Below are 13,132 nucleotides of genomic sequence, written 5' to 3' on the forward strand. Positions count from 1 at the left end.
AAACCCCCTTCTTTCTTAAGTAATTTGCTTCCGATGTGTGTTATGAAATATTGCTTGTCTGATGGCCAAGGCATCTCCCGGTTAACACTGGTCTCCCTGGGGCCCAGGCCAGGCGTTACATGCAGATGCTGCCCACGGAGAAGCAGCCGGTGGCAGGCTCGGAGGGGGCGCAGTACCGAAAGAAACAGTTGGCAAAGCAGCTCCCCGCACACGACCAGGACCCTTGCAAGTGCCATGAGTTGTCCCCCAAGGAGGTGAAGGAGATGGAACAGTTTGTGAAGAAATACAAGAGCGAAGCTCTGGGAGTAGGAGATGTCAGACTTCCCCGTGAGATAGATGCTCAAGGCCCCAACCGGATGTACAGCCCTAGTGGGGATAGAAGCACCACAGCAGCCGTGGGGGCCACAGAGGACAATTTGGCCGAGCACAGAAGAACTCCGTATGTAAGTACAGAGCTCCTGGCATTGGCCCAGTTGGTCTATTTTTACAGGTTCTTTCCCATTCTTTGAACATTTTTGGGGAGGGGGGGCATTCCTATGTTTCCAAAAGGAGTAAGTAAAGGAAATAAATTAAAATTCAGTCGAGGTTTATTTTAGCGAATCATCATGTTTGAGACCTCTGTCTAAAGCTGAGCTTTCTGATTATCTGTTGCCAAGGATAATTGTGAGTTTTATGTATACATGGTAGTTAGCATGGGTGTCATGCTGGAATACAACATGCTCCTCTAGAATCTGCTTCTAAACATAATTTTGGTGTTAATTGTTTATTTCTTCCCATAAACAAGAATAACATATGCTTAGGTTAATTCAGTTTTGCTTGTGAGAACATGCCTAAAATTCATAATTCAAATTTATGTGGATAAACAGTTGACCCTGAAAAACATGGGTTTGAACTGTGCGGGTCCACTTATACACAGGTATTTTTTTTTTTTATCAATACAGTATAGTACTGTAAATGTATTCTCTCTTTCATATGATTTTTTTTTAAAGATTTTATTTATTTGACAGAGAGATAGTGGAGCAGGAACACAAGCAGGGGGAGTGGGAGAGGGAGAAGCAGGCTTCCCGCTGAGCAGGGAGCCCGATCTGGGGCTCGATCCCAGGACCCTGGGATCATGACCTGAGCTGAAGGCAGATGCGTAACGACTGAGCCACCCAGGCGCCCCCCCCCCCATATGATTTTAATTTCTTTTTTCTAGCTTACTTTATTCTAAGAATTCAGTATATAACATACAAAATATGTGTGAATCAACTGTTATTAGTAAGGCTTCAGATCAATAGTAGACAATTAGTTAAGTTTTGAGAAGGTCAAAAGTTAATATGTAGATTTTTGATTGCGTGTGGGGTCAGCACCCCTAACCCCTGTGTTGTTGTTCAGGGGTCAACTATATAGTCAATCTTATTTTTAAAAAAATCTCCCTTAGAGAGGGAAATTGAAGTCTTTTGAAAGTAAAAGAGAATTGTGATACAGATGAACAAAACATAAGAGCTAAACTTAGTGTAATATATTTCTCGTAGATACAATTAGCACATTAACCAATAAGGCTTAGTCCTGTTTAAAAAAAGAGAGAAAAGGTATTAATAAGCTCTAAGGTAATCATTTTGAGAGAACCACTTAAAAATTATGGTGAAAATTATTGTTGCCCTTTTTCTGTAAGAGACTTGATTCAGGAAACAGTGCTCCGTTACCAGCAGGGCACAAAAATTAGGTTTGAAGAGCCTGGAGAAAGCCTAGAAATTCCATTTCCCGGAAGTACTGACATCTTATCGTCTCCATGGACGAATTACTAATTTTAGTAGGAATTCTTTCTTTTGAAAGTTGTTTCTCTGAATTCCTACGACACTAATGATGAGAAATGCCAGTCTTAACGATGACGTTGTTTTGGTCGGCTTCCCTTTCAGTCCTGCTACTGCTGCAAACAGAGTATGAAAGAGGGTGACCCAGCCATCTACGCTGAAAGGGCCGGCTATGATAAACTGTGGCACCCAGCTTGTTTCGTCTGCAGTACCTGCCACGAACTCCTGGTCGACATGATTTATTTCTGGAAGAATGGGAAGCTGTACTGTGGCAGACATTACTGTGACAGTGAGAAACCACGATGTGCTGGCTGCGATGAGGTATGTTGTCTGTGGCTCCTGCAGGCAGGCTCCTTCTGGTGTCCCCATAGAGTCCATCCCCTGACCATCCTCACCAGGCCGTCCTGGCAGAAAGCCCACATGAATTCACCAGGCATCAGTCTCTTTCTTTACATAGAGGAGTTGAGTGGGAAAACAACTTTTAACTTCAGTCATTCGGAGAGTGTCCGTGTTAACTGTGTTGACAACGCAGGACTGTCCAGGAACACAGAAAAGTGATTTGGACTAAACTAAATAATAACCTGAGTTTAAACGTTAGGCTCTTTTCAGACTTTGAGCCCAGGAAAGTGGGTTGATTTTACTTATGGATCTAAATCCCTTATTGGTCTACAGAACCTGGCTTTGTCATTTATAGCAAAAAGGAAAATACATGATTCCTCTTATTTTTGCCCTCTTCTCAGTTGATATTCAGCAACGAGTATACCCAGGCAGAAAACCAAAATTGGCATTTGAAACACTTCTGCTGCTTTGACTGTGACAACATCCTAGCTGGGGAAATATACGTGATGGTCAATGACAAGCCCGTGTGCAAGCCCTGCTATGTGAAGAATCATGCTGTGGTAAGAAGCATCCTGGGGTATGGTTGCTTGACCTGCTGCAGGACTTGATACTCTGTCTTTACTTAAGCCAATGAGAAACAAAAAGGACTACCCTTAAGTAGGAAACCTGCGATTCCTGCCATAGGGTGTTAAAATCCAGGTAACTCAAAAACAGTAACATGCATTGACTGTGAGCCACCTCAAGATTTCTATCTGTACAGTTTACACTATAGATTAGAAGTGCTACTTAGTCATCAGATCCCCACTAAAAAAGTTCTTTAATGGGAATGAGATTGATTGGTTCTCATCGTACAGATCACGGTCCATTTACATTAACAATTTTTGGGAGCTATTTGCATTCTTTAGCTGTTTGAGTGTTTATGGTTTCTGTTGATGTTCCTAGAGCCCCCCACTGTGGCTTCATTTTTTTTTTTTAAAACCTGGAGATTGTACAATGCCTGTTTCTTAAACCCTCATTGAATTGATTATAACAAAATTTGACCTGTGTATTTAGATTTATTTGTATCAGCCAAACATTCAAATATTTAATGTGAGAGTATATTTTTTTCTTGGCTCTACCCTGCTTACACAGAGCTGCTATTGCATAATGGCCAAGAGATAAGCAGTTTAGATAAATGGTAGATAAAGAAAGTTAACCATATATAGTAAAGTTCTTAATCCAAGGGATATTAAAATGATAGACATTTACTTCTTTATAAGCAGGAAAATATGTACTAAAGTTCCCCAGAGCTATCACATAAAGCAGGCTCCTGGCTAAGGAATACAGTGACGTGTTTATATCGTTCTAGGAGTGTGGTACTACGCGAATAAGGTAACGAGTTTTGATGCCAGTGCCAGTTTTCAACCTTTATCCATTCCCTGAGTATAATTCGTCATTTTCTCTCAATTCTGCCTCATCCATAAATCGCAGATCCTCACAGTTACAACTATACTCTACCTCAGACCTTTATTTTTTATCATTTGGATTATTGTAGTGCCCTCAAATTTGGTCTCCCCACTTCCATTCTTCATCTTGTCCAAAGCCACCTTCCATAATGATGGAAGATAAATCTTTCTGAAATGCAAACCTACTCATTAAGCCTTTGCTTAACAGATCCAGCCCCTTCTTGCCTGTTCTACCAGTTACCCAACCCAAATCACATTCAACAGGTTACCCATTTTCTAGTTTATGCACCATTCTTGGTCTTCTACTCACACTAACTCCTTTGTTATGCACCCATTCCCCGTTTCCCCTGACCGTGTATGTTCCCCCAGACTGTATGTTCCCCCAGACTCAGTTGGAGGCAAGCTTTTTTAGAATATCTTTCTTGATTTTTTTTTCCCCAAGTTCCACCCCTTTTTCTCTGGCTAGGATGCCTCTCTGTGCTCCCATGGGGCACATCTGTGTGTAATTAATACCACCCCTCTGTCTCCTCCCCTAGACTATAAGCAGCTGGTGGGTAAAGCTTGCCTTTTTATTTCCATGCCCTCAATGTCTGCCCTTAGGAAATGTTCAAGTGACTTCTTTGTCTTCTAATATTTCTCATTTGCTTGGGGATCAACATGGGCCTCCTTATGCCTAGGAAAAGGATAAAGAATCACCATGTGACCTAGAACATAATTTAGCTAAAAACCGCTTCTCTAAATATTATTGCTACAGTTTCTTTAAAGGTAGATGGTTATCATAATGTGTATTTTATCGTAGGGTTGTGTGACCTTGGTCTCAAGGACTGGGATGCAGACTCCACACAGGCAGGAAATTTTGTCTATTTTGTTTTCTATTTCCAACACTAGAACAGCACAGGAGATACTCAATACTGAATAAAGCTTTAAAACAGATGAAGCTGCTTTAGGTAACTGTTACAAGCTTCTCTTCATTACATTGTAACTAACCAATAGAGAGGAATAACCAGAGATATTATTAAAACACAGAAATTTGTAAATTATTTAGCTTTATAATGTGGCATGATTTCTTTTAGAAAGTTTACTTTCCCAGTAAGGTGTACTGTTGCCCTTTGTATAAAATTAAAATGAACAACTCTCTCCATTGCCTGCACAAACCAGCTAATGGCAGAAAGAGCTACCCATGCCACATACTAAATGATGTAAAATTTTGAAGATTGTCTAGTTCAGGGTATCAATCTGCTTAGATCTTTTAATCTTCAAAGTTGTTTGTAGACCTGAAGGCAAGAACTCAAAACAGGAAATGTCTGTGGGGGAAAAAAATAACTTAGAAAGAGGATAGTGGGAAATACACTTAGTTTGTCTCTGAATGGTCTCTGGAATTCTGGTCTCAAATGCCCACCCTCCTGAGTTCACATCTCTAAGACTTCACAGGAACCTCCTGCCAGAGAGCTCATTACAATAAATGTTGTTAGTTTTTTCACACTGTGTATACAAATAAACTAAAAGAAGTAGGAGAAATTGAAGGAAATCAGAATGAACTGAAATATTAGAAATTTAAGAACCCAGAAAAAATCAAATGCCAGGCAGAAAGTGGTAAAGCACATCATGTTCCAGACCCTCAATGAGGCCTAGGCAACTTTCAGATTTATAAAGAATTAGGGGCAGTAAATTTTAGCTGGGACTATATGTCAGACTTTAGGATGAATGACAAATTATTAGCAAAACTAAATTATATGAAACCACAAACCCTAAATTCTTATACCATTCAGGGTGTTCATAAGTTTCTTTTTTTTAACCTAAGCAATTTCTTTAATTTTACATATAATTGAATAGTAATTATCTCTTTTTTAAAATCACAAAAATATGAGTTTCAAAAGATATAAAAAGATCCACAAGTATTGTTAGAGGGCCAAGATAAAGAAGATAGGTCATGGTCGAAAAGCATGATCTAAAAGCAATTTTTTCTAAAAAAAATTGTGAAATGCTTCTATTTTATACAAAAAAGTTTAAAACATTGAAAAATTAATATGAAACAAAACTGCAAAGGACAACATTCTAAATATAAATCTACAAAATATGAATATATGCAAAAGCAACTGCTTGCATGATACAGCTACAAATTAAGAGCACATTTGTAATTAAAACACCCATTTTTGTTGTATTCAGGAATAGCGGCGTATTCATCATGGAAAGAGAATATCTCCCTTGCTTCCTGGGAAACACTAGGTAGACATAAAATGGGAATTAAACAGTAATAATCTGTAATTAGAAGCCATGTAGCTCTAAAAAGTATGGAAAGTTGGGGTGCCTGGGTGGCTCGGTAGGTTAAGTGTCCAACTCTTGATTTCGGCTCAGGTCATGATCTCAGGGTCATGAGATTGAGCCCACCTCGGCCTCTGCTCCGCGCTGGGCATGGAGCCTACTCAATTTTCTCTCTCTCTCTCCCGCTCCCTCTCTCTCTCTCAAACATAAATAAAATCTTTAAAAAAAAAGCATGGAAAGTATGTTGCACGTTTGAAGTAGATATTTGTAACAAGGCTTCACTTCACACTTCACATCCTAAACCAGTTTCCCCACTGAATAGCAGCCACGTTTTAAGGTCTTTTCAAGTAAGGATGCTCAGGCTGAATGACCTATCCAGGTCAATTTGTTGCTTTATGTACTTGTTATAAAATACTTAAAAACTTTAGATAGTCACATTCATTCAGAATATGCACAAACAAGAAGACCTGTGGACTATCTAGTGTTTTAGAAGTCTTGATAGGGTAGTTTTGTTTTTTGCTAAAATACTGAGGATTATTCATTTATTTTCTTTATATACCTGTTCAGCTAAAGAAGAAAATCATGTGTGTTTGTGGATGTGTGTGTGTGCCATATGCTTATTTGTACATAACATACACTGAATTCCACAGAGAATATAAATATTAATGTTTTATAATATTAGATTATACATAAATTATGACTTAGAACAGAAGCCAATTAACTACAAGTTATATTTTTAGTGCAAACTAATTATTCTCAAACACTGTCAGTATTTTTAATTGAGTCCTTAATTATTTTGAACATGATTTTCATTTCATACTGTCTAGAAATTAGTGATGTTAATAATCTCATGTGTCAGAGGTAAGACTAGTAAAATTACTACTTCAAAGCTTTAATGAGTGAGGAAAAATCTTTTTTTTAAGACTATTTTTTTAAGAGCAGTATTAGGTTTACAACAAAATTGAGAGGAAAACAGCAATTTCCCATATAACCCCTACACTTACACATACATAACCTCACTCACTGTAACATCACTCACCTGAATGCTACATTTTTTACCAAGGATTAATCTACATCCACATATCATAATCACCCAAAGTACATAGTTCACCTCAGGGTTCATTCTTGGTGTTGTACATTCTGTGGGTTTGGACAAAGGTATAGAATGGGCAAATGACATATACCCATCATTATAATATTTTAGAGAATATTTTCACTGCCCTAAATGTCCTCTGTTCTCTACCCATTCCTCTCTCCCACCTCCCTACCCCACCACTGGCAACCACTAATCTTTATTTTCTCCATAGTTTTGCCTTTGCCAGAATGTCATATAGTTGGAATCATGCAGTATGTTGCTTTTTTAGATTGGCTTCTTTCTCTTAGCAATGTGCATTTAAAGTTCCTCCATGTCTTTTCATGGTCTGAAGGCTCCTATCGTTTTTTTAGCACTGGTTAATATTCCATTGTCTGGATGTACCACAGTGTATGTATCCCTTTACTAGCTGACATATCTTGTTTGCTTCCAAATTTTGGCAGTTATGAATAAGGATTCTCTAAATAACAATGTGCAAGTTTTTGTGGGCATTAAGTTTTCAGCTCCTTTAGGTAAATACCAAGGAGCACAAATTTGGATTGTATGATGAAAGTATGTTTAGTTTTCTAAGAAACTGCTAAACGGTCTCCCAAAGTGGCTATACATATGGCATTCCCACCAATAATGAAAGAGAGTTCCTATTGTTCCACATCTTCACCAGCATTTGGTATTATAGGAAAAATCATAGAACTTCTTTATAATTACTAAAATAGAATACACTGGAATGAAACTGCTTTGAAACTTGCCATCAAGACTTTCTGCCTCAAACACCATGGGGATATCCTGTAAGCACCAAATCACCTGTTCAGTCTTCACCTGTTATTTCTCATAGTGCTCAGCTTGTAGATGCCCATTGACAGTGGTTGCCTAAAAGGATTAACTAGAAGGTCACTCTCAGTTACATATTTTTGAGGTGTCATCTCAGTTTAATTTACCATCTGAAAGAAAGGTATTATTTGTTCTAACATGAAAATGTTACCATCACAGTTTGATCTCTCATCCTCTTCTCTTATTTATGTAATCGGCTTAACAGGTATGTCAAGGATGCCACAATGCCATTGACCCTGAAGTGCAGCGGGTGACCTACAACAATTTCAGCTGGCATGCGTCCACAGAGTGCTTTTTGTGTTCGTGCTGCAGCAAGTGTCTCATTGGGCAGAAGTTCATGCCAGTAGAAGGGATGGTTTTCTGTTCAGTGGAGTGTAAGAAGATGATGTCTTAAGAGGAAAGTACCGAGCAATATTGAGCCATAGCTATCCTAAATGGTCTGCATTTCTACTGTAAAATGCAACTTGGAAAAATAAATGGAAAGGAAAAAAAGAAACTGCAAAGGAAACCAGGAGATTTTGTTCAGTATCTTTCTTTGCTGTTTTTCCTTATCAATTTTTTTCATCTCAATTTTTAAAACCTGCTTTAAGCTTTCCTTAGCTTTCTGCATGTAAAATCTTGGAGGTGGAAGCTTGGGTTTAATCTTCATATGCCCATCCCCCTGTGCCAAACAAAAAGTATATATATAAACACTTAAAAATTAGTGTGCCGAAATGGAAAGATGCACATTGCTAGTTCTGTATTCTTTTTCTGCTCTTATGTAAAATGAAAGGAAATTAAACTTGCCCTAATGCCAAGGCTCTGCGTTTATTGCCTTATCTTATTCACTGAACTTTGTAGTGATGCTCAGTGAATTCTTCTGACAGAGTGCAGCAGAGTGCAGAGAGCTGTTACCATTCTGATGCCTCTGCTCTTTTCTCATTTAGGCACAGGTAGCTTTATTGCATTTCTCTTTTTTTTTTTTTAACTTGCCCTACCTCGCTGCATTCTCTTTGTAAGCTGTTGACCTCTATCTGTGGCCTTAAATACTTTATTGTCAGATGTGGCATCTACTTTTTACTTCTGTAGATGATTTCTGGCTTGGACATAAAAGTCAAGCCATTCATTTATGTTTTCAATCCAAAGAACATGTATACTTTTTGTACCCAAGAAACTATAACTTGTACTGATTGCACTTGCCTACTGTGGTTTGGATAGATTTTTTTTTTTGCATGAACTTATTTTCTAATGGATACTGTCGTATGGTGCTTCTAAACCTGTTCAAGGGTATATATCGAATGTCTTCTTTGCCTGTATACTTCCATTCTTAGATATTTCTAATGTTTATTTTTCCCTATATACTTCCATATATAGCTATGCACTATAAAAATGAAGCTGAATGAATGATACGTATATTCAAAATAAAGTCTCTTTCACCTCAGCAATTGTACCTTTATTCTTCATAGCCTTTCCCTTAGAGAACAAAAAAATCCATCTGCAGTTGAGCATTTGTCACAGCAGGGGGCGTTGTCTCCACAGATAAAGCCTCAAACAATAATAAAAGCTGTTTTGACAGGACAGCTTTTTGTTATGATGAAGGAATGCATTTTATGAAACTTTTTTTTTTTTTTTGGAGAGAGAGAGGGGAGAGAGAGAATCTCAAGCAGGCTCCACACTCAATGCAGAGCCCCATGTAGGGCTCTATCTCAAGACCCTAAGATCATGACCTGAGCTGAAATCAAGAGTCAGATGCTTAACTAACTGAGCCATCCAGTTGCCCCTTTTATGACACTTTTAAATAAATCAAGCAAACAACAAATTTAAGTTGCTGGTTTTTCAATTCATGCAGGAGTTTTGTCTTTCAGAAAAGTGTCATTTAAACTGAAGTTTGGGTAAGCTATATCCTTTTGAGGTGAATCTAACAAATACTACTACTCTTTTACTTAAATTGTTTTTTGGCTTTCTAACAATTTTTTCCATGGCTACTTATTGTGAAAAAGGAAGCAAATGTGGAATAGTAGTAGATTAATTCTTCCTAGTTTAGCAGATCATGAGATTTCTTTTTTTTTTTTCAGTCTGAAGTATTCCTGTCATAGTGGGTGTAGTGGTTTTCTATGACACATACTCAGAATAATTTGCTTTGGATTTTTTTTTTCCCCAGCTCATGATTGTTTGGCTGATAGTGCTTTTCCTAAATTCCATATCCCATCCCACCACTCACATACTATCACTAACATACAGATAGACACATTTATTCCTTCTGCATTATGCCTTCCTCAGCCATGAAAGTATCTTGAACATGTCACTTTATTTAAAGAAGTAATCTAATCCTGCATACAGTTTTAAATGCTTATATCACAAATGTCCATCATTGTCTATAAATACCACTTTATGCTTGTTCTTTTTACCTTTATCTCAAATGGCAACAAATATATTTTCTGTAGCATTTTTTCCACAAAGTTGAACAAGTTAACTTTCCCAGGCATGGCTAAGTGGGAATAAATTGAACCAATTTCCCTCTATATTAACATGGCCACTCGTCACATGTCTCCCTGCACAACCTACATTCCTGGGGCTGAGGTAGAATCAAGCTGTTTGGGGGATGTTAGACGCCTAAGAAAACTGACCAAATCCATCATTCACTACCAAAGATATTGATTGCATGTATGTTAGGCATTTCCTAAAAGAATAAAGTACTTTGCCTGGGAAATACACAGCCACTGGGTTTTACCCTTTACCCTGACTTATCTTCAGTTGGGTCTTAAAATACAAGAAAATGAACTGTAATGAAATGTATGTAATAGAACAGAATGAGTGCTATTTTTAAGTGTTAATCAGGTTTTTTTTTAAATGTCTTTTAAATACTTTGTCCTATAACAAGAGAATAAGATAGTTACTAGATTCTCTAAGATTTATTTTTCCTCTAGCATTTAGGATATGCTCACCCCCTCACTCTCCACTATCATTTTATATTCTTCATTGTCCTCAGTTCTAAATAATGGTTTACTTGGTACAGGGACCAAAGTTAAATCCTCTCCTTGAAATAAGAAAAGATAGGGAAGTAATAAATAGAAATCTGTATCATCCAAATCCCATTTAAGTTCTAATTTTCAGAGATATAGCTTATCCTTTCTATAGTCAATATAGAAGTCATTAACTACCATAGTCTGTGCAGTTAGCAGTGGAGAGCTACTCTGGAAGGACTAGACTTGGAGGAAGAGAATAGCAGAATATGAACCATGATAAAGGCACCACAGAGAATAAGGGATGTCTTTTTCCCTTCTGCAGAAGCCACCATCTTGGATATTAAAAGGTATCGTGGGGACTTCTGATTCTCTTATTCCCTACTCTGCAGTGGGTACTTGAGAACAGAGAGGTTTCTTTCCTGACCCAGGAAGTTCAAAAGATTTTGACACATCAGTTGTTGAAGAATACTGAGGTGAGGTAATACATTTATCATCCTTATTAGAAGAATGTGACATGTTAGAATGATTAATCATGATCTCATTCACAGAAACTGGACATATCCTGTTCATCTCTAAGCAGAATTTTGCTTGTAACCTTTGGATACAATAATAATTTTGAGAAATCAGTGGATTTCAGTTATTTGATCCCATTAAGAAATACAAGTTGCTTAAGAGACACACTAGCCGTTCTATTTGTTGTAGAATTTTTTTTTTTCTGAAATGAAGGCCTGTGAGGTTTTTTTCTTTAATCAACTCTAGCTGAAACTTCTGTAACTCTGAAATCTTAAAGCATAGATTTCCAAATGTGATTTTGAAGTATTTCAGCCCGATTTTACCGGAAAGAGATTCATTATTGACTTATTCTTAAGGAATTTCCAACATGCAGTGTTTAAGCTCATCCAGCCTCACCATGGTTACCAAAGAGACACCATAACCCAAGATCAGTATTAAGCCTTTGTCTCAAGATGCCCTGGCATATCTGAACTTGTCTTCTGGGCATTCGCTTAACTCCTCAGAAAACTTACGACTCCATCAATGTCTCCATAAAATAGCATTTTACCACAGATTCTTACTAGATATGCTCTGCCCCTTCCTGACCTCTCCTGATTTAAATGCTCAATGACAACTTTGATGATTGCACTGAATACTCACAGATGTGAAAAGGACCTACTCTGCTGGGATATGTGGGTGTGCTTTGAGCATATAACCTGGAAAACATGCTTTCTTCATTAATTGAATCTTTTTTTCATATATTTATCAGATATTTAAATAGCTTTAGCTAATTATTTTGTCTCTTCATGGGGAACAACATGTCACTGTAGCTTCTATTTAGTCTGATAATGTATTTTGAAACACTCAAAACAAAATATCATTAGCCTTTTATACTTGTTTTGAATGGCATTTTATGCTGACATTTATGAAGGCTGCTATTGATTTTTCTTCAATGATACTTCACCCCAGAATATCTTGACCTTCAGACAATAACAAAACAACTTGTACCCAGTTATCTTTACTAGAGTCTACCATTATTGAATGCAGAGACATTAGAGTTGATGCCCCCATAAATACTGACTGTGAAGGCATCATGATATAGTTTAAACGAGGGCTGGATTTAGGAATCTAGAGATCTTCTGGCCAAGTCCCATTGATTGTTTCTCTTCTTACAGTTATAGCTGAGTAGGATGGGGGACAAGATCAATGGATTTGAGGAGTCTAAGAAATAATGGGCCCAAGTGTAGGATAGACATCTAGAAATTGTTGAAGTCACCAAGAATAACAATAGGGAAAATGGTTGAGAGAAGAATGAGCCAGAGGCAAAAGTTATCAAAAAATGTGAAGGGGTATCCTAGAATTTGATTCAAGATGACAACTAAGGGTAGAAATAGGTGGTAAAGTCTGAGCCCATCTACTATACATACTTCAAAGAGCTGTGATTTTGTTAGGGGAAAAAAAAGGAATTAGTGGAAATGCCAACAGAGGACAAGGAAGACACTGACACCACAGGCACTCTGGAATGCCCGTATGAGAGCAAAAATAACTGGCCTCTACTAGAGAATACTACAGAAGAAACAGAGCTTGAGGAATAACTATCAGTTGGAACAAGGAGATGAAGCAGTTGAGAGTACAGGGAGTTTGCAGTTCACAGAAGTTGGAATTCATAGGACACAGACGTAAAGTTAGGGAGTGTGGGAAGGGATAGGGCCAGATTAAGGGATTTACAAAGCAGAATGGATATCAGATTTCCAAGTGAGGCCAAAAAATCTAGATGCCTGGAGTAAACAGAGCTGAGAGACATACTGAGGTTAGTTCCGGTAGTTTGCTAGAGAAGAATTGAGTAATCAATTAGGAATGCGTTTGGCTGTAAGTAACTAAAAACAGGAGTGGTTTAAAGACAAGACATACGCTAGTCCAAATTTGGCTCAG

General features: G+C 37.7%; 1 protein-coding gene across 1 annotated transcript in view; it reads left to right on the plus strand.

The window, feature by feature from the left end:
- The window catches only part of TES (testin LIM domain protein), a 53,735-nt gene extending 44,559 nt beyond the window's left edge, over positions 1 to 9,176 (plus strand). The window contains exons 4-7 of the mRNA XM_027574533.1: positions 108 to 443; positions 1,902 to 2,117; positions 2,537 to 2,695; positions 7,969 to 9,176. Of these exons, the coding sequence (XP_027430334.1) occupies positions 108 to 443; positions 1,902 to 2,117; positions 2,537 to 2,695; positions 7,969 to 8,157 (900 nt within the window). The 3' untranslated portion in view covers positions 8,158 to 9,176. The remainder of the gene's footprint in view (positions 1 to 107; positions 444 to 1,901; positions 2,118 to 2,536; positions 2,696 to 7,968) is intronic.
- Positions 9,177 to 13,132: the final 3,956 nt, after the last annotated feature.

This window comes from Zalophus californianus, chromosome 12, assembly GCF_009762305.2.
Source record: "Zalophus californianus isolate mZalCal1 chromosome 12, mZalCal1.pri.v2, whole genome shotgun sequence".
NCBI classification, from domain to species: domain Eukaryota; kingdom Metazoa; phylum Chordata; class Mammalia; order Carnivora; family Otariidae; genus Zalophus; species Zalophus californianus.